Raw genomic sequence first — 21,950 nt, 5'->3', positions numbered from 1 at the left:
CCTGAGTTTAACCGCAAATGGCATCACTGTGCTAGATACTTGTCTGTTTATAGTTGTCTGTCTGTTATCTTAAACGTCTATAAACAGTAAGGCATTGTGTTTCCCTCTTAACGCTTAGCTCATCTTTTTTTTTTCCACCTGATAAATGAAGTATTTCCTGCAGTTATACTTGAACATAATATGTATTACTGAACTGTTACAATGGTATATCTGTTGCCTAAAAGTTGTATAGAACTAAATTATCTAATAGTTAAATGTTTATATTGAACAAGTTCACTCTTCTGCTTTGAGGTTACCACTAAAAAACAATTCTCTTTCAATTGCCACATTGAGCTGCGTTTCAAATTCTCATTTCAAAAATGAGGTCACAGGATTGCAAGCAAAGCAAACTTTAAAGAGGAAATGAAAAATGTTACTGAAATCTACCAAATAATAAATCTAACTTGAGATTTAAGAGAATTGCTTTGCTTGTACATGGAAATGTTTATGCACCCTGTGCACATGTAACTCCGCTTTCCCCATCCACTACTGGATAACGGGGCAGACCCGTGGTGCCCCCTCCTCCTAACGTCACCGGGAACCCCCAAGGAAACATGACCCACCAGGGTTTTTCATTGGTTTATTCATTAAAAAAAAAGACTGATCTTTACTGTCACAAAAATAGACAAACCCAATCCAACTAAACAAATCAAACACAAACAGTAGTAAATAAGTTTACTGCACACGCAGTGCAGCGAAAAAGGGAAGTGAATCCTTTATTTCAAAACTAGATTTTCTTTTTAGTTTTTCCTTCTAACATCAAAGCATGCATATCAAAGCATGGATTAATAATTGAGTAATGGATATCATATGGCACCATAAAACCTTAAATATACTTATATTACTTCTGTAGGGGAGACAAGTTGTAAGGAAGAGAAATTAATAATGTCAGAAAAAAAATCATTTATAATAGTTTATTACTTGCTATCACTGAGTATTATTTTTTATATTGTGTTATATATGTGACAGCAATATTACTTTGTGTGCTGTTAGTTATAATGTGTAAGGGTTCACAAACATTTTCTTTCAAGTGTAAGGCCCAGTAACCATCTGGCCTAACATTATGAACAACACCCAGTGAGTAATTCAGGACGTTTCAATGGTTTCCTGTCAACTGCAGAATGCTTAAGTGAAATGCATTTAAGGGAAATGCATTTGAAAAATGCACTTAGCTATTCATTTAGGTTTTGGTATTAGCATTGTTACTGAAAAACAATGTGTTATTGCAACATGGCAAAAATAGTAAACATGCTCAAACTTGTCCTGTCCTAACAAATTAATATGAAGTGGTTAGGTGGTTAGGAGTGGTTAGAACTGGAGGGAAATTAAAAGCGAAACGTAACAGAAAATAGAACTGATAACAAAGCTCATGTCATTATTTGCAACTGACAAACATGCAGAAATCTCTCAAGTGTACTAAACACTCTTGTATTGCCCACTTGATTTTCCAGCTTGTTTTATGCCTTGTGTTTATTCTTGCAGGTCCTACAGATGTTGCTCCTCCTCCAAAACCTACAGGTACAGTAATGCTTGATTGCAGGGTTTACAATTATAATTTATAGCAATGTATATGTTTTTTTTTTTTTTGTTGTTATGCATTTTTTATTCCAGGACATGTCCTGTTCTACATCATTCATTTGTGTACAAATGTTTACACTACACCTTCTGTCAACATCCTACCAAACCTGCACTCTTTAATCATGTTACTGCTTTAACACAAAGTTGTTTCAAAGTTGAATAGTTTGTATTGGAACAGGGAGAATACTAAAATGTACAGAAGAGCCGGTACGAGCCGGTAGTGCATAGAGCGTGTATATAGAAAATATATAGAGTATATAGAAAATATAGAGAAATGTGTATATAGAAAATATATAGAAAATATATAGAGTGCATACAAAAAATATATAGAAAATATATATAGTGTATATAGAAAATATATATAGTGTATTTAGCCAAACAAGTGATCACATGCACTTTTAAAATACTAATTCTTACCTTGGTATTTGCATGTGTTGCAGTGTGTCCACAATCAACGAGTTCATTGAATAAATAAAATAAATATAGGCAAACAAATAAATAATGTGCTGTAAAAACTCAATTAATCCCCTTCAATCGTTGCACTTTACATTATGGACCAGTTTGACAGTTTGACAAGATTTAAAGCAAGCTGGGCGGATCTAACGTCAGGTGGGGGCGTTCATGTGGGCTGTCTTATCTTTGAACACCTAAATATGCACATTTAAAATACATAAAATAAATATTTAAAATATTTTATTTAAAATAAATATATATTCTGAAAGCACATGTGCAAATTTTAAATGAAAAAGAATGCTATTTAAGTTTCAAAGATTTCTTCCCCCCTTTTTGTTTCACAGTGGTTTGGACCATCGAAAGCAGGGTTTGCGTCTCAGCTGTGGCTGATGAGCAAGTCGTAAGGACAGAGACGTTAGTGCTTTAGATAACGGTTCTTGCTTCTCATCTACAACGGTGTGAGTCGGGTGACCAGACGTCCTCTTTTGCCCAGACATGTCCTCTTTTTGAAACCTAAAAATGGTCCGGGCGGAATTTCTAAATCGTCCGGGATTTTGTTATTCTAGCCTCAAACTTGTTTACGGCGAATTTGCATTGCTCTCTCTTTCATTCATTTACTAGTCACGCCCTCAGTTCGCTTTGTATTGAGTGGGAGTGTAGGGTGCAGAGCTATCGTCATTGGTCGATAGTATTCTCTGTACACATTTAATTGGTCAGTCACCTCAAGCGCGAAATTCCTTGTTTACCACTGGCAACCACATGGCTACCCGGCATCATCAGCCATGCCGAAACGCAAGTGTAAGTTTACTGACGAATTAAAACAAAAATTTCCATGTTTTCGTGTCGGTCGAGATCAACATGAAGCTGAGTGCAAAGCAGGCACTTACGTGACGGTCGCAAATAAAGGTGCCAACGACCTAGAGGCACACATATGTTCAGCAATGCATCGAAAGGCAGCGAGGGGCGAGAGCTTATCAGCTAATGTGACGGAGTTTTTCGTAAGTAAAAACGAAAGTGCAGCTGTCACTACTGCTGAGGCTGCCTATGCTTTCCACGCGGTTAAGCACCACGAAAGCTAAAGGTCAATGCTGCACATCTGGCTTGTTAAAAAAGGTTTTCACAGATTCTAGAACAGCTGAGAAATTCTCAAGCGCTCGAACAAAGACAGAGGCAATTGTAAATACTGTGATAGCCCCACATTCTGTTGAATGAAGCACTTCAAGATATCCCCTACTGTGGCGTGTCTACTGATGGCAGCAATCATGGAGCAGTAAAGATATTCCCTCTGCTCATTCAGTATTTTGGAGGAGTTTTCCACTTTTATGTGGATGGATCTGAGTGAGATTCCTGACTGGAATGACGTAGAGGGCTGTATCAGGCACCTAGCTGGTAAAGGGGTGGACATTGATGATTCAAAGTGCTTTGGTCAGGTCACCAATTTAAAGAATTTCATTGAGAGAAGTAACAGTGATGCAGACTTCAGTGATCTACAAGCACACCAGAGGTGGACCAAAGTCTTTGAAACATCCAAAAGTATTGATTTTCATTCAGAGCTGCTTAAGATGGCACAGTTTTGTTTTTGTTTTTTTTGCCATACCTGCGCACAATGCAAATGTTGAGCGTATCTTTTCACTGATGCAAGCCCAGTAGACCAAGGAGAGGAGTTGCTTGTCTGTTGATTCACTGAAGGTGATTCTGGGCACTCAGTACAATTACAAGCACATGACCTGCAAAGACTTCCATTCTTACTTAATGAGTAATTGTAGACTGTTGGGAAAGATTCAGTCCCAACACTTTACTGTTGGGAAAGATTCAGTCCCAATTCACTTTAAAAATGTCTTATTTTGTGCAATTAGGTTTTATTTTTTTTTTACCATTGTTGTGACTATACTTTACATTGTATACAAATGTATAATTTGTTTTTGCACATTTAAAACTTTCAAGTGTTCAAAATAGCCTTTTGAGGCAGTGTTTTTCTGTTAGCGTTCAGCCAGCCAATAGAGCTCATTATCATACATAGTCACCATGTCTGTTGACACATTTGTATGAATTCTCATGTTCATAGTTCCATATACGAACCCCCCACCCCCCGCGTGCTGAAGTGTCCTCTTTTTCACACACCCAAATCTGGTCACCCTAGGTGTGAGCATCCAGACGGATCAGCTAACAAATTCTGTAAACAGTGGAGCCTGTATCAGCTGTGTCTGTAATGTAGGGAAATTAATATTGATTTTAAACATGCATATTCTGTAATGGAAAGGCTTTAGTGTGCGAGATTTATTACACAGTACAGTGCACTTCATGTACAGTTGCACGCTGTCTGGTAGCATAATTGTCAACCCAATTGTATTGTATTGAGTAAATAGTTTTGGTGAATATTAAGATTTATTTGGGTTGTTGATTTGAAGTATTTCTACTTTTAGATCTCTACTTATTTTGTGTTGCCCTCAGTTTATTGTCCTCCCGCAAAGGGGAATTAAAATTGAAACCTATGTGGTTAAACCGTCCTAGATACAATGATACAATGATTGATAGTGATTCTGTGCCAGAGAACTGAACTGTTTGTCTCTTATGACATAAATACGTGTGACTTTGTAAATAGCAGCTGGTCTAATAGCTGAGGTGGGTTTCTCATTCAGATATAAACAAGTGGCTCAGATATAAACAAGTGGCTCAGATATAAACAATTGGCTTGATGACGTTGCGTTTTTAACAGACACTCAAGATTAGTTTAGTAATTATTAGATTAGTAATTATATAGCCTTCAAAAGTATATATTAGGATTTACTATATTGTGCAAAGATTTTAGGCAGGTTTGAAAAAATTAAAGTGAAAGTAAGAATGCTTTCAAAAATAGAAGCGTTAATAGATTCTTTTTATTAATTAACAAAATGGAATGTAAATGAACAGAAGAGAAATCCTAATGAAAACAGTATTTGGTGTGAACACACGTTACACTTGCGCACACTATTTAAAGGAACTCAGCAAGAAGGTTGTTCGTTTGGAAGTAAGGGGAAGTAACCACAGGTATTCTGTCTCATATCCTTTTGTCTCTTCATGTAATCCCAGACAGACTTGACAATGTTGAAATCAAGGCTCTGTGGGAGCCAAACCATCTCTTTCAGTGCTCGTCCTTCTTCTCTACGCTTAACATAGTTCTTAATGACATTGGCTGTATGTTTGGGGTCATTTTCCTATTGCAGAATAAATGTTTGGGGCCAGTCAGACTCCTTCTTGATGGCACTGCATGAAAAATAAGTATCTGCCTGCATTTTTCAGCATTGAGGATACCATTAATCCTGACAAAAACTCCATTGGCAGCAATGCAGCCCTAAACTTGCAAGGAACCTCCCCCATGCTTCACTGTTACCTGTAGACACTCATTATTGCACTGCTCTCAAGTCCTTCAGCAAACAACCTGGCTCCTGCTACAGCCAAATATTTCAAGTTTTGAATCATCAGTCCAGCTTCATCTACTGACATGTTTTTGCACCCTAGATCCTATATTTTCATGAATAGTTGAATCACTTAGCCTTGTTTTCACATTTGAGGTATGGCATTTTGGTCACATTTCTTCCATGAAGACAACATCCAGAGTTCTCCAGACAGTATGTGGGTGTAACTGGGTATTTTGCTAATGGTACTCCTAGACATCTTCCAATGATAAGTATGCATGATATGTCTTTCATCTGCTGGATTAAGCTTGCTTGACCGACCACTGCGTCTACAGTCAACATCATCTATACTGTAAACCTGTATCCTGTGAAATATTTGTCTGGCAAAGAAAACCTTGCTGATGCAGTATAATAAACATAAAATGAACACACACACACTACCCACTCCTCCACCATGCCAGTCAGAACTCAATAATATAACTATATTTGTAAAGTTCGTTTTTTAAAGCAAAAGAGTAGAGGCAACCTAATAAATAGAGCTCTTATTGAGCTTAGTCTGTTTTGTTTTACAGAAACCTCCTCCACTGCTTCCATTTATACAGCACCATACAGTAAGTATTACAAGAGCATGCACATGTGTTAAGAGTCTCATTACCATATCCTGTAATTTAATTTGATACATGTATATGGAAGAACATATGAATAATTCAAAATGTCCTTTCTTCTAGTGTTGCTGACTATTTGGATTACAATCTTCATCTGTCTTTGCGGTGTTTAAGGTATGCATTTTGTCCATCCATTCATCCATATGTTCAGTATTCCATGGGGCCCAAATGTTACATCTATAACCAAAACATCTATCAGCCATTATGGTTGCTATATTACAAATGAAAATGAGTAAAATCATTGATTAGGCTTCAAGAGGTGTAAATTATGTCATTATTTGGCAAGACTCATGGCACGACTAAAGCTTCTCTCTCCTTGGTAATGATGAGGATAGAAATACACTCCAAAGTGTTGAACTGTTCTGTTGATTTTTGTGGCCAAACATTCTTCATTTTGCACCATTTTGTTTGTTTGTTTATTTGGTTTTCAAAATTTTCAGTGCGAGTTTTTGTGCTTTTTTTTGGCGGGGGGGTAATGTGGCAAATAAAAAAAAATGTGGCAAAAAGAAAATAAGAACTGGCAAATTTGCAAGCCAGGATTCTTCTGTTACCAGTGAAGGCACATATGCTGTCACTTTCTGTGATAGCATCGCACATGTTCAACACATATAACGCAAAGCAGGATCGTGGAAAACTCCATTTTTCCAAACCTTCATTTTGTCAAGGGAATCATGATGATACTAAATTCCAGTTTGGCCTACAAAAATACATCATCCCTGCAGCACTCGATATTCTAGCAAAATTAGACAATGCATCGATTGGTCAGTTTAGTGAGTTAAAATATTCAGAAAATCATCAGTTGATTAATTACCACATACAAGCATACATTAGCACAGAACATTTCACTTCGCTAAGCACAGTTTCTTTTTTGATGTGTGTTCAGGATCATAGGCAGGAAGGAGAACTGACACTGACAAAGTGACATCATAACTGATATCTACAGAATTACAAATGGAACATTTGTATTTAAAAACACTGAAACTCAAAGTCAATGAATGTATATGTATATATCGGTATGTGTAATATTTGGTAGAGCCACCTTTAACAGCAATAACATCTTTAAGTCTAAAGGGAAATGTATGTAAATGATTTTGTATTTCAGTGTTTTCAAATGAAATATTAGTATCCATAATATATATATATATCCATATATAATAAATAATAAATTGCTTAATATATATATATATAACCAGTTGGCAACAGTTCAAAGAGGGAGTGTTGTGCTGGATTTGAGGAGTCCAGAGGGATTGTCTTTGCCCTTTTGCTCGCTCTGGAGAAGTACAGATCTTGGAGAGTGGGGAGAGTTATGCCAATGGTTCACAATGGTCTGTAGTCTTCTGAGGTCAGATTTGGTAGCTGAGCTAAACCAAACAGTAATTGAAGTGCAGAGGATGGATTCAATGATGGATATATCTGAGATATATATGATATATGATAATAGTATAACAATGCAAATGTATAATAATAGAAATATATACAGTGAATGTCAGTCAGTTCAATGATGTTTGCGTATCACGGGTGGACTGTGGTTCAGAGAGGAGTTATTATTGCATGGATTGTTCTTTCAACTGTATTCATTCATGTTTTAACAATAAAGAGAATATTAGCATCCCATTTTGACTTTCCCTGGAAATTTGTGAGGGTAGAAAGACCTTCATTTCACTGCATTTCACTGCATGTCGTACTCTGTATGTATGTATATGTGACAAATAAAATTTGATTTGATTTTATTTGATTTGACTTGACCTACTGCATGAAATACTTGAACTAGCACTCCCTGTTTCTTGTAGGTGTGTATTTAAAATGAAAAAACCTTTGAATAGTGTTTAGTCTCAGGGTATCTTAAGTCTGTAAACCAGTGAACCAGAGTTAATGTATTCAATGATAGAGACTTAAAAAAATTTTTGTATGTCACTACGCGTCTGACATATGCGGTAAACGTAAATGTAGTAGGGGGTTATCATGGGGGAATTGAGTGGCAGACTGCAATAATATAGGTTATATAGTTATCAGCAAAAATGGATAGAGGCTGAATCTGGATGTACATATGGGTCTGATGGTCAGGTATTTCTTTTGCCCATATAGATTGTTAGATTATGTTGGCACCGGGGGGCACGGTGGCTTAGTGGTTAGCACGTTCGCCTCACACCTCCAGGGTTGGGGTTTCGATTCCCGCCTCGGCCTTGTGTGTGTGGAGTTTGCTCCCCGTTTGTTCTTCCCGTGCCTCGGGGGTCCCCCTGGTCCAAAGACATGTATGGTAGGTTGATTGGCATCTCTGGAAAATTGTCCGTAGTGTGTGAGTGTGTGAGTGAATGAGAGTGTGTGTGTGCCCTGCGATGGGTTGGCACTCAGTCCAGGGTGTATCTTGCCTTGAAGCCCGATGACGCCTGAGATAGGCACAGGCTCCCCGTGACCCGAGGTAGTTCGGATAAGCGGTAGAAAATGAATGAATGAATGAATGAATGAATGAATGTTTGCGCCATGCTATTAAGATGTTACGTGCCTTCATATGAGACGTGAACAAAAGGGCAAAACCACCAAAACCGCAGTGGTCTGGACACTGGATAGTTAGTCACGGGAATGAAAGACTACAAACACTCAATTTTGCAAACAGAGAATGAGTTAACCACAGAAGCGGCTCCCGAAGCACCAAATCCCCACAAGGTCCGGGGGGGGGGTCGAGGCACACGGCGAAGGCAGGCGGGGGAGCAAGGCAACCGAAATGGTATGATTCACGGATATAAGATGATGCATCTGAAATGCATTCAGGCTGACTATGTGGTGACACAAGAGACAGAAAATACTGGATCCCCATGGAATGCAACTGAGGTCGGAATCGTGTTCGGCGACGTTTGTATCATAATCCAGGCCCGAACTTTTTATGGCATGTTGATTCATATGATAAACTCAAACCATATGGGATCGATACTCTACAAGTAGTGATCCCAAGGTCATCGCTGGATACTTTATTGATGCGGTGTTATCAAGGAATGGGACAGCCACCCAAATTCGCTCAAACTTAGGGACAGAGAACTGTTACATGGAACAGATGCAGATGTTCATGAGACATGATCATACGGACGACTTTTCGAGAAATTGCTATTTGTATGGCTCAAGCAATCATAACCAATGGATAGAGCAGTGGTGCAGATTTTTGAGGAAACAGCATGCACAGTTCTGGATCAACCTATTTCAAGATCTAAAAGATTCTGACGACTTCTCTGGTGACTTCCTAGACAAAAGTCTAATACAGTGATATGTTATTCAGCTATAGATTTTGTCAATACGCCAAAATGTTGTGACATGCAGCATAATTATGTCATTTCATAGGTCTAACAACTGTTCCATAACAGAAGCAAATGGGCGATAACCATTAGTTATTTAATAAGATTATTAAATTAATTTGTAGATCACAATTTTTCCCTTATTCCCATATAGTTGACTTTTTAAGAGATGGATCTCAGTATGAGTAGTTAGAATTTTATTTTATTTATTTTGCCTGCAGGTGGTATTGCAATGGTGTGGACTAATTTTCTTACTTTCCCACTCTTTTTCTTTATATTTAGAGAGAACTGCAGGATGTTGTTCACCTCTGGAACACATACAGAATTTGCCCGTCCAGAAATGCGGTGTCTCCATGTGGATGTCCAGTGATGATGTACACCCTACCCCAACTATTTGGTGCTAGGGAGTACCTTAAAGAGGTATCCCAACAGAAGATACAGGCTTGTAGGGAGGAATGTCGTGAGAGAGGACCATATCCCTGTGATAATACAGTGCTTGACATTTGTTGCCTTGTCATGGCAGAAAACAGTCTTCATCCATCAACCTCTCCAGAGGAAGCCATTGATCTTTACATGTTCTTACGTGCTTACATACGTACCCACATTTAATAATCACAAGTTGTTCTACTGGATCAAATGACTGAATGTGAGCACCCACTCGTAGCCAAAAAAACAACAGAACTGCCGTTTGGACGGAAAAGGATATATACCATGACATTCACTGTAAATGACAGTACTGTGTTCGCAATCGATAATAGACAACTCTTTCATAATGGACATCTCCCAACCGAGCTCCATATCATCTCTTTTTATTCATCATTATGTAAAAAGTACATCTCATCCACAGAACTGGGAACAATCCTGTACCTGCAAATGAAAGGTATCACATGTTGCCATTGTCAAAAATGGCACATTTGTCCTTATGGTGGAACTATTTCGCATCACTAGATGTGGTCTGGCACACTTTGTGCTCATTGTAAACAGGGCAACCTACATGATGTTTGGATGGCCTTTAAATCAAACATATTATTTTATCTTGTTATCTTTTTACACAATTATTTGTCATCATATAAATACATGCTAAACCAGTAAAACTTTTTTCTCACCAATGTGATTTACTGTGTATGTAGGAAATAAGCCTATTTGGTAAATTTGGCAATGTAGAGATGACTGTTTAAATATGTTGTCTAAAGAGAACTGGTGAATGCAGGAACTGCAGTGCAGTTGTCAAAATTCAGTAATTCTATTTTGTGAGACAAAATTTGTGTGTGTTATCTGCAGTAAAGACCCGATTTGTTTGAAAACATCTGTACAAAACAAGAGAGAAACCTGTGCTTTTTATTTGTAAAAAAAAAAAAAGAAGAACACCTTCTAATGTACAGTGCTGTATGTTAGAACAGATTTCCAAACACTGGCAAAATTTAGAATTAACATGAGCTGACATTACCCCAGGGTCCAAGTTAATTTTTCAATGAAAATGCAACTTTACAAGAACATTTCTTAAAATTGTCCCAAAAAGTATGCTCCTAAACTGCTAACAGAAATGATGGCTTATATAAAAGTTTTAAAACATTTAAAATATTTGTACATGTATCTAAATAAAAATGAAAATGTATCCACATGCATTTCTAACATATATTGTGTAAAAGGCTTATAATTGTTTTTTTGCCTTAAATGGACCTTAAAGATAGGGGGCACGGTGGCTTAGTGGTTAGCACGTTCGCCTCACACCTCCAGGGTCGGGGGTTCGATTCCCGCCTCCGCCTTGTGTGTGTGGAGTTTGCATGTTCTCCCCGTGCCTCGGGGGTTTCCTCCGGGTACTCCGGTTTCCTCCCCCGGTCCAAAGACATGCATGGTAGGTTGATTGGCATCTCTGGAAAATTGTCCGTAGTGTGTGAGTGTGTGAGTGAATGAGAGTGTGTGTGTGCCCTGCGATGGGTTGGCACTCCGTCCAGGGTGTATCCTGCCTCGATGCCCGATGACGCCTGAGATAGGCACAGGCTCCCCGTGACCCGAGAAGTTCGGATAAGCGGTAGAAAATGAGTGAGTGAGTGGACCTTAAAGTATACAGGAGTTGAGCTGTAGGCGTTGATGTTAATCTGTGACCCTTCTATTGTGTCATCAAGATCTTCTAAAAATGGTCCACCTTGCAAAGGGCCAAAAATGACCTCTGATGTATCACACAAAGATGTAAGATCAACAATCTCTACAGCAGTAGAGACAACATCTTCTACAGTATGTGTCTGCTGTTCACTGTCATGTGTTTTTTGTGTCAGCTGCTCATTATCTTCTGTTGTGTTTTTCTGTGGCTCATTTAGCCTCGCTGCATCTGTCTGTTCATCAGTTCCTTCTGTCATCTCTGTGAACACTTCATCTTCATTTGTCAGGTACTCTGTAAACAAGTAAAATCTTAAAATCCCCAATCTATGTGTCTCATAGAGCTCTCCCACACCAACACCCTCATCAAGGTATGCTTCCTGAAAGTCAACAATGTTGTGACTAAACTCTTCCCACTTTCCCTTTCTCGATTTCTCATTGGGGAAAAATAGCTTCTTAGCTTGTGATAGAATCTCAGTTTTTGTGGCTTTCTTGGAAATATCAAGAACTCTGGTTCCTCCACCTTGTTTCTTGTTGTGTATCCATCTTAGTTCTATTTTCCTTGTCATCTTCACGGCCCTTTTGTTATTTCTCAGATGTATCTTTGTTGGCTGCATAGAATGCTCCTCCTCAAAATCTTGATCTGTGTCTTTATTGCTTGTCAATGTGCCCAACTTTCTTCTAAGTTTTTCAAATAAGGACTGTCTTTTTAGATCATCACCACCTTTTCTCTGTCTTTCCATACAGAAACGCCTTGTAGCAATCCTATCACCATATGCTGGAATGTAAGTAGTCATAGTGGCATCATCTGTAATAAAAACAAAACAATACAGTAAGATATATTGGTTATCTTAAATCTAAGAGATGGCTATTTTTCCATATGAGTGAAAATTAATTTCTTAGCAGTAGCTACAAATCAGCAATTTATTTCTATTTTTCTTCACTTGCTTGTTTCTCTTTTCGCATGGGAATAAAAAGGAGCTAAAATATTAAGTAATTTAACACAAAAACTGCTGTCTAAAAAAATGGTTGTAACCATAACAATGAAGTTTGAGTGACATAATGATGCTGAAAATAAAGTGTATTAACAGTGAAAATCCTTGACATCAAAGTTAGTCAGGGGACTGTTTACTTTCATGTATTCCTCTTTAATTACATAACTATTTACCTCAATTACAAGAAAAGCACTTCTCCCTTATATTGCTGCTATTATGTACTCCATAATATTGCTATTCCATATTGATTCCATACTTCAGCTCCCAACCAAGGCCTGTGCTGGCATCTAAACATTACTCCATCCTTTTAAAACAATATCAAATCACGACAAAATGGAAAGCAGTAATTGTAAGGGCACGATATTTATTGTGTGTATTTATTAATAATTTCAAACATACAAGTTAGCACTTTGCCTGAATGTATAATGGTGATGCTACTGCACAACTACTGTTACTTGTTTATGTAGGGTAGAGACCAAAATATAGTGTGAATTGACTCCTAAAGATAAACCTTATTTTACAGGACTAGAATAGGGAAGACATGAATGCATTGTTTGGAGAGACAGGTGTGCTCTGCATAAAAAAGAAATCAGAAGCACTGGCACTAAATGTGATATGGTTACAATTTATGATGATTACTTGTATAATCTGCAGAGATTCAGTAAAATGTAAAACAATTAAAATTAATGTATTGCAGGAATGAATGTGCTGTCACCTACATGATCTTGCTGCATTTTCTGAATATTTTTCTCAGTAATCCCTCGGCTCTGAAGAAACATCCACAGACCATCATCTTGTGGGAGGGGGGTATTTGAAGACGTAGCCATAGCTGGCCCTGAACAAATGTCGGAAAAAGGCAGCATTTATGTAAATATGTGTTGCACCATAAATATAAGCAGATTTAGGACTGTACCCTCAAAAGTGCAATTGCTTTAAATATCTCAAAAATGTATTTTGGCCAAGAGTGTGATAACGTTGCTGAAAATTGATGTTTCATGTATCAACTGTATAGGTAGGCAACTATAGGCCTTTCTTATCACTTGGAAGTCAAACTGTCAAGCATTTTAATGTGCTCACCTTAAACAGTAACATTACTCAAATCGTAGAGAAGGCTAGACTCAAGAAGGTAAATAGTGTTGAGAAACAGGCTATATGTACTCATTTATCTGTGATCACTGCACAATCTAGTTTCTGAAAAATATATAACTTGCTTTGGAAAGCTTCAAAAAGCTAGCTTTGTTACTAAATTATTAAATGCATCAAGTACACCGTTTAGAAAAATATCAACAAATAAAACAAATACAGGACACATATGCATAGTGACAAACCAAAAGAGAGGGCACAACTAAAGAACCCGAAGCAATGTCAGAATATATTCAACATTATTATTGGTGTAGCACGCTGAACACTATACTAAACGTCCGTGCAAAACTTAATCGGAATAGTATCCCTGCTGGCTTTGAAACTGGCAAAGTTCTGAATGTTTGTTTACTGTTGTGTAATGTCACGATGTCCAACGTGCTGCATGCACTGGGGATTTCTGACGTCACTTTTTCACTCCCCCTGACAGCAGCCGAGCTCGCTGTGTTCGAGGACCTCTTGATTTACAAATTAAGCACTAAAGTTAATATCGTGTAAAAAATAGCGTGGTTTACTTATCTTAGCCAACAAACTGAAAGAAAAGTGGTTAACGTAATATTCCTCCTAAAAATCACACGTTATTATCCCCTCGACCTTAAAAGTTAAGGTTCCTTTTGCTGACTAATGGTAAATATTAGCTTAACGTTACATAAGTTATCCTATCAACTGCAGTTGATGGTGTAACTTAAGTAGTTAGTAAAAAATATGCCCGTAACATTATCGTTAACATACGTTTATAAACAGCTATTCTAACCTCGTTTTACATGTCGTAACGCGAACAGTTAGCAGACATCATTTGGCATTAACATGTAGCCTAACTGTAATAACTTAGCTATCTTTCCTGCACTGAACCCATGTAGGCCTGGCACTGTTGTTGTTGGAGGGTCAGGCTGATTAGCATCAGCAACTGTGGCCTGACGTTACTTCTTGCAGGTGAGAGCTTCTCGCAGGATTTTGAGGGATCTCGTTAATTCAGAAAAACAGAGCAAAATATTTTTTTATTCATGAAAACTTTTCTCATAATTTGGAGATAATTAAGTCGTTAATTCAGAAAAACAGAGCAAAAAAATTTTATTCATGAAAAATTCTCTCATAATTTTGAGATAATTAAGTCGTTAATTCAGAAAAACAGAGTAGATTTTTTTTATTCATGAAAAATTTATCTCATAATTTTGAGATAATTAAGTCGTTAATTCAGAAAAACAGAGTAGATTTTTTTTATTCATGAAAAATTTATCTCATAATTTTGAGATAATTAAGTCGTTAATTCAGAAAAACAGAGCAAAAAATTTATTCATAAAAAAAATCTCATAATTTTGAGATAATTAAGTCGTTAATTCAGAAAAACAGAGTAGATTTTTTTTCTCAAGTGAATGCAATACGATTCCGTAGGTACGAAATATCACCGGAAGGATAGGAATTCAATGACCATATTTGGGCATTTGTATCTCCCCCCCTCATAGAAAACCGATTTATTTATTTATTTATTTTTATTTCGCTTTTATTAACAAACTTAAAAGAGCCAAAACGCTCCCTTGCTTACAGATGATAGAGTTAGCGTGGATATTGTATTAATTAGCTGTATTAATAATTATATCAATGACCGTCGTCATAGTTTCACAATTAGAACGCTCGTGGCTTGTTGCCTAGCAACCTGTTCGCTTTAGCCAGGCAGTCAGTTGCAGGTGTGTTAGGAGAAGCGGTACGTAATGGCGGACCGAGGACTGGAGAAAGCTGACATAGGGGCACTGAGCCCTGAGCAAAAGGAAAAATTGCGCCAGTTTAAGGTAATCTGTAGTCGGGAAATGTGTAAAAGTTGTAAACAAGAAGAAAAAAAACGGTAAAGTGCCCGGTATTTTCAGCGTTTAAGAGACAAAGCGTCTCTTTTATAAGTGGTCTGTGTAAGTCTCTGTGGTTAAAATATTATGGTTCAGGTTATAATAAGTTAATTTTGTGGTTTTATGAGCAATGTATAGATGTAACTATATGCCTAATAAAATATCTATTCACTGTAGAAAGTCCAGCGGTTTCTAAGAATGTAAAGAGAAAATATAAGTCTGGCAAAGTTTGTGTTTCAGCTCAATCAGCTCGGCCTGTTTTTAAACTAAAAGACAGCTTAAGACACTAATAACCTTTTGATTCTCATACCATGCAGGATACATCACCCAACTAGCACTTCTTTCTCTGTTTGTTGCATTTAAAAAAAAAAAAAAAAAAAAAAAAACTTTGATCAATGTTTTAAACTCATGGTACCCCCCGGGTGTGTTCATGGTGTGTGTGTGTGTTCACTGCTGTGTTTGTGCACTTTGTATGTTTTAAATACAGAGAACAACTCCTGAGTCACGTCACTGTCACTGTCACTCTCCTGGCATCCACCAAAACCCACAACAGAAATCCAGACATCCATCAGACAGACAATTCCTCCGCACCACTGAGTCATTTATCCACTGCGCTGTTGCTGCTCCTTTTAACTCACAGTAATAGCACTTACAATTAGTGTGGAAAGACCGCAGGATTAGTGGCAAACATGCTGTTCTATGACTTTTAAAGTCAGAGCTCTTCAGTACAACCCATTCAACAGTGTTTATCTATGGGGATTGCATGACTTTGGTTTTATGTTCCTATTAAGAGAGGGTGTTGCTGAAGTTTTTACTCAGTCGATACAGTGAATGTCAATAAATGTCTTTTTTTTTTTTTTCAGTGAAGAATTAGCTCTTTCTTCCAGTAATGTTCTCTTAAGAGCAGAATTACATATAACAGGTGGGGCATGGTGGCTTAGTGGTTAGCACGTTCGCCTCACACCTCCAGGGTTGCGGGTTCGATTCCCACCTCTGCCTTGTGTGTGTGTGGAGTTTGCATGTTCTCCCCGTGCCTCGGGGGTTTCCTCCGGGTACTCCGGTTTCCTCCCCCGGTCCAAAGACATGCATGGTAGGTTGACTGGTATCTCTGGAAAATTGTCCGTAGTGTGTGATTGTGTGAGTGAATGAGAGTGTGTGTGCCCTGCGATGGGTTGTCACTCCGTTCAGGGTGTATCCTGCCTTGATGCCCGATGACGCCTGAGACAGGCACAGGCTCCCCGTGACCCGAGGTAGTTCGGATAAGCGGTAGAAAATGAATGAATGAATGAATGAATGAATATCTCGTATCACAAATTAAGTATTGCTGTGAAAGAAAGCTAAAATTGGTCAAATGTTTTTAACTGTGTTGATTTCACTTTGACTTTTACCCTTAGATCAAGACCAAAATAGCGAATGAAATGTATCTGAGAGCTCATCCAGAAGTAGAAATGTTGCTGAGTGATTTTCTGAGGTAAATATCCCAATGATTAGGAACAGTTTATGGTGAGATTCAGCACAAGAAACATCCACAAAAAATGTAAATAATGCTACTGTTTTCTTTATTTTATGCAGTTATTCTATCAGTCAAGAACGTCATGTAATATTCACATCATACATTAGAATGAAGAAAAATGTGATCTCTGTGACTTGAATCATGGAGTGTTTGTAAGTTTTAGATGAGCTGCTAGAGGTATTTCTGTAGTTTGGGTATTTCTGAAAAAGTTCTAACAGAATGGTGAAAGAAAATATTGAGTGAGCAGTAGGTCTCTGGGTGGAAATGGCTTGTTGGCCAGATTGATTTGAGCTGTCAGGAAGTCTATGGCACCAAATACAGTATCATAACTCTTTACAACCTTGGTAAGCAGAAAAGAAACTCAGCATGCACAAAACATTGAATCTTAAGGTGTATAAGCTACAACAGTTGAAGACGTTTTCTGCAGGTTCCATTCCTGTCAGCCAAGAACAGGAATTTGAGGCTATAATAGACACTTGCTCCTAGAATCCGGACTATTGAAGATGGTAGCCCATCCAACTCTAGGTTTCACCTCAGTCCAAGCTGGTCATTTTCTTCTCATCTCGCTCATCAACAAGGTGTTTCAGCCTGCAGGAGCCTCTGTTCACAGCATGTGCTTGTGCAGTTCTGCTAGTGTGTGAAAATCCCAGGAAATCAGATGTTTCTGAAACACTCTAACCAGTCCATCTGATATCAACAATCATGCCATGGTTAAAGTCACAAGAGATTAGACATTTTCTTCATTCTTAACATCTATTGAAGCTCTTTACATGAATCGGCGTGATATTATGCATTGCGCCGCTGCCACTTGATTCGCTGATTGAATAAATGCACCAGTGTGGTGCGTTTATAAATATATGTATTTATATAGAAAAATATAATACAATTGTTACAACCGGGAAGAAAAAGACAGACCCAGATATAGGATAGCTTCAAATAAATATGGTTTAATAACTAATAATACATAAAACAGGAACAAAGACGAACTAGACAGGACAAAGGATGAGGGTACACTGAAGATGATACTCTATTTAACGATGCTGTCCTCGGTTAAATAGGCATAACAATTAACATTAGGGAACAGGTGTGTAGAGACGGGGAGGAGTAAACAAAGGCAGGTCAGACACGCGACACGGAACATAAACAAAGGCGCATGGCCAAAAGTCCGGGCTGAGTCCTGACAATAATAAATATATATATTACATATATATGGCTTATCTTTTGTAAATGTATGATTGTTTACTTTCGTATCATTCGTGTCATTGTGTCTTACAATTTAAAGAATGCTTAAGGAATTTAATTATGGCAAATGAATCTTTATTTCACAATATTACTCAATTCATATAGCTGAATCAAATTCAGTAAATATTAAAAACATGAAATATGTCCTTCTACTCAAAGGTATTTACCATTTTCTTTCTGTCTCCTGTCACTCCTCAGAGACGTGTTTGTTAAAAGACCTACAGATATCCGTGAATTTGCTGCAGGTAATACATTTGCTTTAATATCTTTAAAAAAAAAACGTATTTGAATGTATTGCATATAGATTTAAATTATGATTACTAATGTGAAAACAGTCTTTACTGCTTCATTACTTGTTCAGTAGAAGTTAGTTAGTTAGTTAAATTAAATTAAATTGGTTGATAGTTTAGATTTAAAAAAAAATTTTTTTTGGAAGAATAGATTTCTGTGGAGAGTTTAGTGACAAAATGTTACTCTTTCTAAAAATATATGTAACAATATAAATTAGAATATCTATATTGTCATCGTATGTATGTACATTTGGTTGGAGTCGTAAAACACAAAGCACTAGCAAAATACTATAGGGCCGAAAACAACGTATAAAACTTTTCCATATACTTTAGGTTTGTAGAGATAATGGTACAGCTGCTCATTAGACATATTCACTGATGGTGAAAGGGGCCATAGTGCCATGTATTTAAGTAAATAATGTGATATTTGAGTTTGAGGTTGAGTTTCATTCTCCATACAGTACCTGGTTATATGTTTTATACTGCAGGATTAAGGATATACATAATAGGTACTACTAGAGTAACATGAATTCATATGCAAGGATATAGTAATGATTTATGAGTCATTAGAAAATATTACTTATAGATATATAGGAAAATTAGATCAAACAAATAGGTCACCAGCATTATGCTTTAAGTCTTGAGGGTTTTAAGATGTGGTATTACATTTAGAGCATCAACAAGTGTTGTTTAGCATTTGGAGGTAAAGAAGACTTCTCAGTTTATGTAGAAGTTAACAGTTTATTACTGTGTACTGTAGCTTATCGTTGGCTTCAGCTGAAATTATGTTACTAAAACCCAATGAACAAAAAACTATTTTAGTCTTCTAATTGTTATTAAAAATATCAAAAACAGTAAATATTGTAGCTTGCTTAAGCCTTTTACATCGCATTTGCATTACTGACATGCCACAGCATGCATTCAGACCATCCCTTTCGTGCTGTGGTGCTCTTCTCTTCTTGAATACACTTACACTTAGTCAACAGGATCTCCACACCCTTCTATGAATATTTCTCAACGGTTAATTGTATCACAAAATCCCCCTTATAATCTTGTGGTGCATTTTTCTGTACTGAAAGTTCTGACTCATTAGTCCTCATGTGTATTTGTTTTTTTTGTCTTTGTTGTCTTGGTTTTAGGCTCTATCATGTCTGGCCCAGTCCTATTTACTGACATGATGTCACAGTGCAGAAATCTATGGGAAATATACCACATTCCAGTTTTAAGGCACTAAAGCATAATCAAGCTTACTATTGAAAGTGTGGTAACAAAAATAAACTGGAATTGGCTTTTATACTTTTGCTGCATAAAGTTACAACTAGGGACAAAAACCTGTCCTAACAAATGGCATAACAGTACTGTTCGCTGTATTTCATTCTAAATATATATTGTTTCTCCATTAGCAACTTTGAAAAAACAAATTATGCTAGCAAGCTTGTCATGTTCTTCATGATATAGGGCTTAGTTAATCAGACTTGCATGGCAAGCTGTAGGTAAAAATCAGTTGACTGTCCTTTGTGAGTTACTACAATAATCATTCTGACATCACTGTCTGAGGATTTTGGTGATTCATGCAGGGACAGGTGACTTGAACATTGAATGCCTATATTGTTAGAGGTTTGTTGATGCTGTAATTCTAAACGCTTTTAGGGTTAATCGTTCTTTCAGTTACTTGAGCTACCATGCATCGACTAAAGGACTTATGACAATTATTAACACTAATTCTCAAAGTAATGCTTGACAAGAATTCTTATCCTTATTTTACCCACTGCATACAAAAATTACACATCTATACCAGTTGCAATATTCACTTTTTGACACAAAGCATTTTTGTTCACTCATGCATACATAGATTAACATAGTAAATCCATGTGTGATTGTGAACATACAAAAATACTTTTCCAATCCTGGATCCTATAAAAGAGCTTTAAAGTCCATTTATTTTCAAGAGGTCTCAGTCTGAGATCAGGTTTGGTCTCTTGACCACTGACTCCATAGGTTTAGACACTTTGACTGTACATTGATTGTACATTCATTTGATCATAAACACCTGAGAGCCAAAAATTGATTTTTTCCCCCACTATTTTTCAGGTCACTTCAGTGATCCAGACCTACCAAGGAAACTTCAGCAGAAAGTGGAAGAGAAGGCTTCAGCAAACATATGAAGCAGTTTTAAACCCTATATGTTCCATAAAACAATGAGAAACACAATGCTTTTCTTGAGCTATTTTCTAATTGGGATTTATCAGGGGAGAAGTCGCTGGCTCGTTTGTTAAATGAGACTATGGGGATGTAAACACTATGGAGATGAATGTCAACTCCACCGAAGTGAACAAAATACCACGATCAAGTGTTACTATAGTCACATCGACTATAGTAGAGGTCACAAATTCTACAAGCATTTTTCTTCCTATTAAAACATTAACCAATTTTTGTACAGATATTTGCCAATTGCAATCGTCTATCATGCAGAAAGTTAACGTTCCATTTTTAAATTTGATCGTAAGATGTTCGTTTGTCTCAAAAATGTTTATGAGAAACATTAATTTCTGGATTCATAACATCCTATGCAGTATGGTATTAGAATCCACCCCAAAATTAAAATTCCAGCAAGAGATATTTTAAGCTACATAAAACATATTTTTTTAAGTCACATTTTTCCAGTCAAAAATGCAGGTATTTTTTTCTACAAAATACAGGTTTCAAAAGTATTATTAATATGTTATGATGTCATAACAGTATGTGAAGTATGTGGACTGATTACTTAACATGGCTCAAATGTCTCTGAGAATTCAGGCACTTGTCACAAACCCAATTATTCTGAAAGACACCATACTGTATGTAAAATTCACTCATCTCTCTGTATAACATAATTTAATAAATTGCATGTAAATAAATGAAATATAAGACGATATCTGTGTTATCTTTCTCATTTGGGCATTTGCATGGAAGAATTTGTTCTTGGCTCAGTGCACTCAAATAGGATTCATTAAGGACATGTTCTAAATAAGCCTTAATAAGCCCCAGAGGGACCTACTGTACATGGACACTACATATTCATTCAAACATCAACTGATATTAATTGTAATTGTGTAACTGAGCCTGAGTACAAAACATTTGGAGCACAGACTTGCCGTCAATCTGACAAGATTCTCTGCTGATATAAAAAATAACTAAATTAACAACATTCCCCACAGCATGATCCTACCAACACCACCATGCTTCACTGGGGTGCTGTTCTCTGGCTGATTCGCAGTGTTGAGTTTCCACCAAATCTAGTATATAAAAAAAGGCAGAATTATTTAGTTTTGGTCTTAGTTTTAGACTATACAACCATTATCTATCTATATGTTTGCTGACTCAATAAGAATCTTCATCTAATAATACAAATACCTTTACTGTCATCATACATTGTGAGTTA

The 21,950-nt window shown here is 37.0% G+C and overlaps 1 protein-coding gene and 1 long non-coding RNA gene across 3 annotated transcripts in view; one reads left to right on the top strand and one right to left on the bottom strand.

Moving 5' to 3' along the window:
* Positions 1–2,641, bottom strand: part of LOC113643555 — a 55,484-nt gene extending 52,843 nt beyond the window's left edge. The window contains exon 1 of one of the 2 annotated variants that reach the window (XR_007140095.1): positions 2,035–2,641. This is a non-coding gene — a long non-coding RNA (uncharacterized LOC113643555). The remainder of the gene's footprint in view (positions 1–2,034) is intronic. The other variant, XR_007140096.1, reaches the window with a different exon arrangement.
* A 12,557-nt stretch (positions 2,642–15,198) lies between these two features.
* LOC113642300 (regulatory subunit of type II PKA R-subunit domain containing 1) lies at positions 15,199–21,441 on the top strand. The gene is made up of 4 exons (XM_027145687.2): positions 15,199–15,433; positions 16,879–16,955; positions 18,438–18,484; positions 20,621–21,441. The coding sequence occupies exons 1-4, from the start codon at positions 15,356–15,358 to the stop codon at positions 20,692–20,694; spliced, it is 276 nt and encodes a 91-aa protein (XP_027001488.1). The 5' UTR covers positions 15,199–15,355; the 3' UTR covers positions 20,695–21,441.
* The last annotated feature ends 509 nt before the right edge of the window (positions 21,442–21,950 follow it).

This window comes from Tachysurus fulvidraco, chromosome 3 (assembly GCF_022655615.1).
Source record: "Tachysurus fulvidraco isolate hzauxx_2018 chromosome 3, HZAU_PFXX_2.0, whole genome shotgun sequence".
Lineage (NCBI taxonomy): Eukaryota > Metazoa > Chordata > Actinopteri > Siluriformes > Bagridae > Tachysurus > Tachysurus fulvidraco.
The sequence above is the reverse complement of the archived record's forward strand: the minus strand, read 5'-3'. Positions and strand labels throughout refer to the sequence as shown.

Bases quoted from the DNA above. Each gene is read 5' to 3' on its own strand.
- LOC113642300 (XM_027145687.2), top strand. From the start codon at position 15,356: ATGGCGGACCGAGGACTGGAGAAAGCTGACATAGGGGCACTGAGCCCT. The intron at 16,956-18,437 runs GTAAATATCCCA...GTCACTCCTCAG, and splicing joins TTGCTGAGTGATTTTCTGAG to AGACGTGTTTGTTAAAAGAC. The intron at 18,485-20,620 runs GTAATACATTTG...ACTATTTTTCAG, and splicing joins TATCCGTGAATTTGCTGCAG to GTCACTTCAGTGATCCAGAC.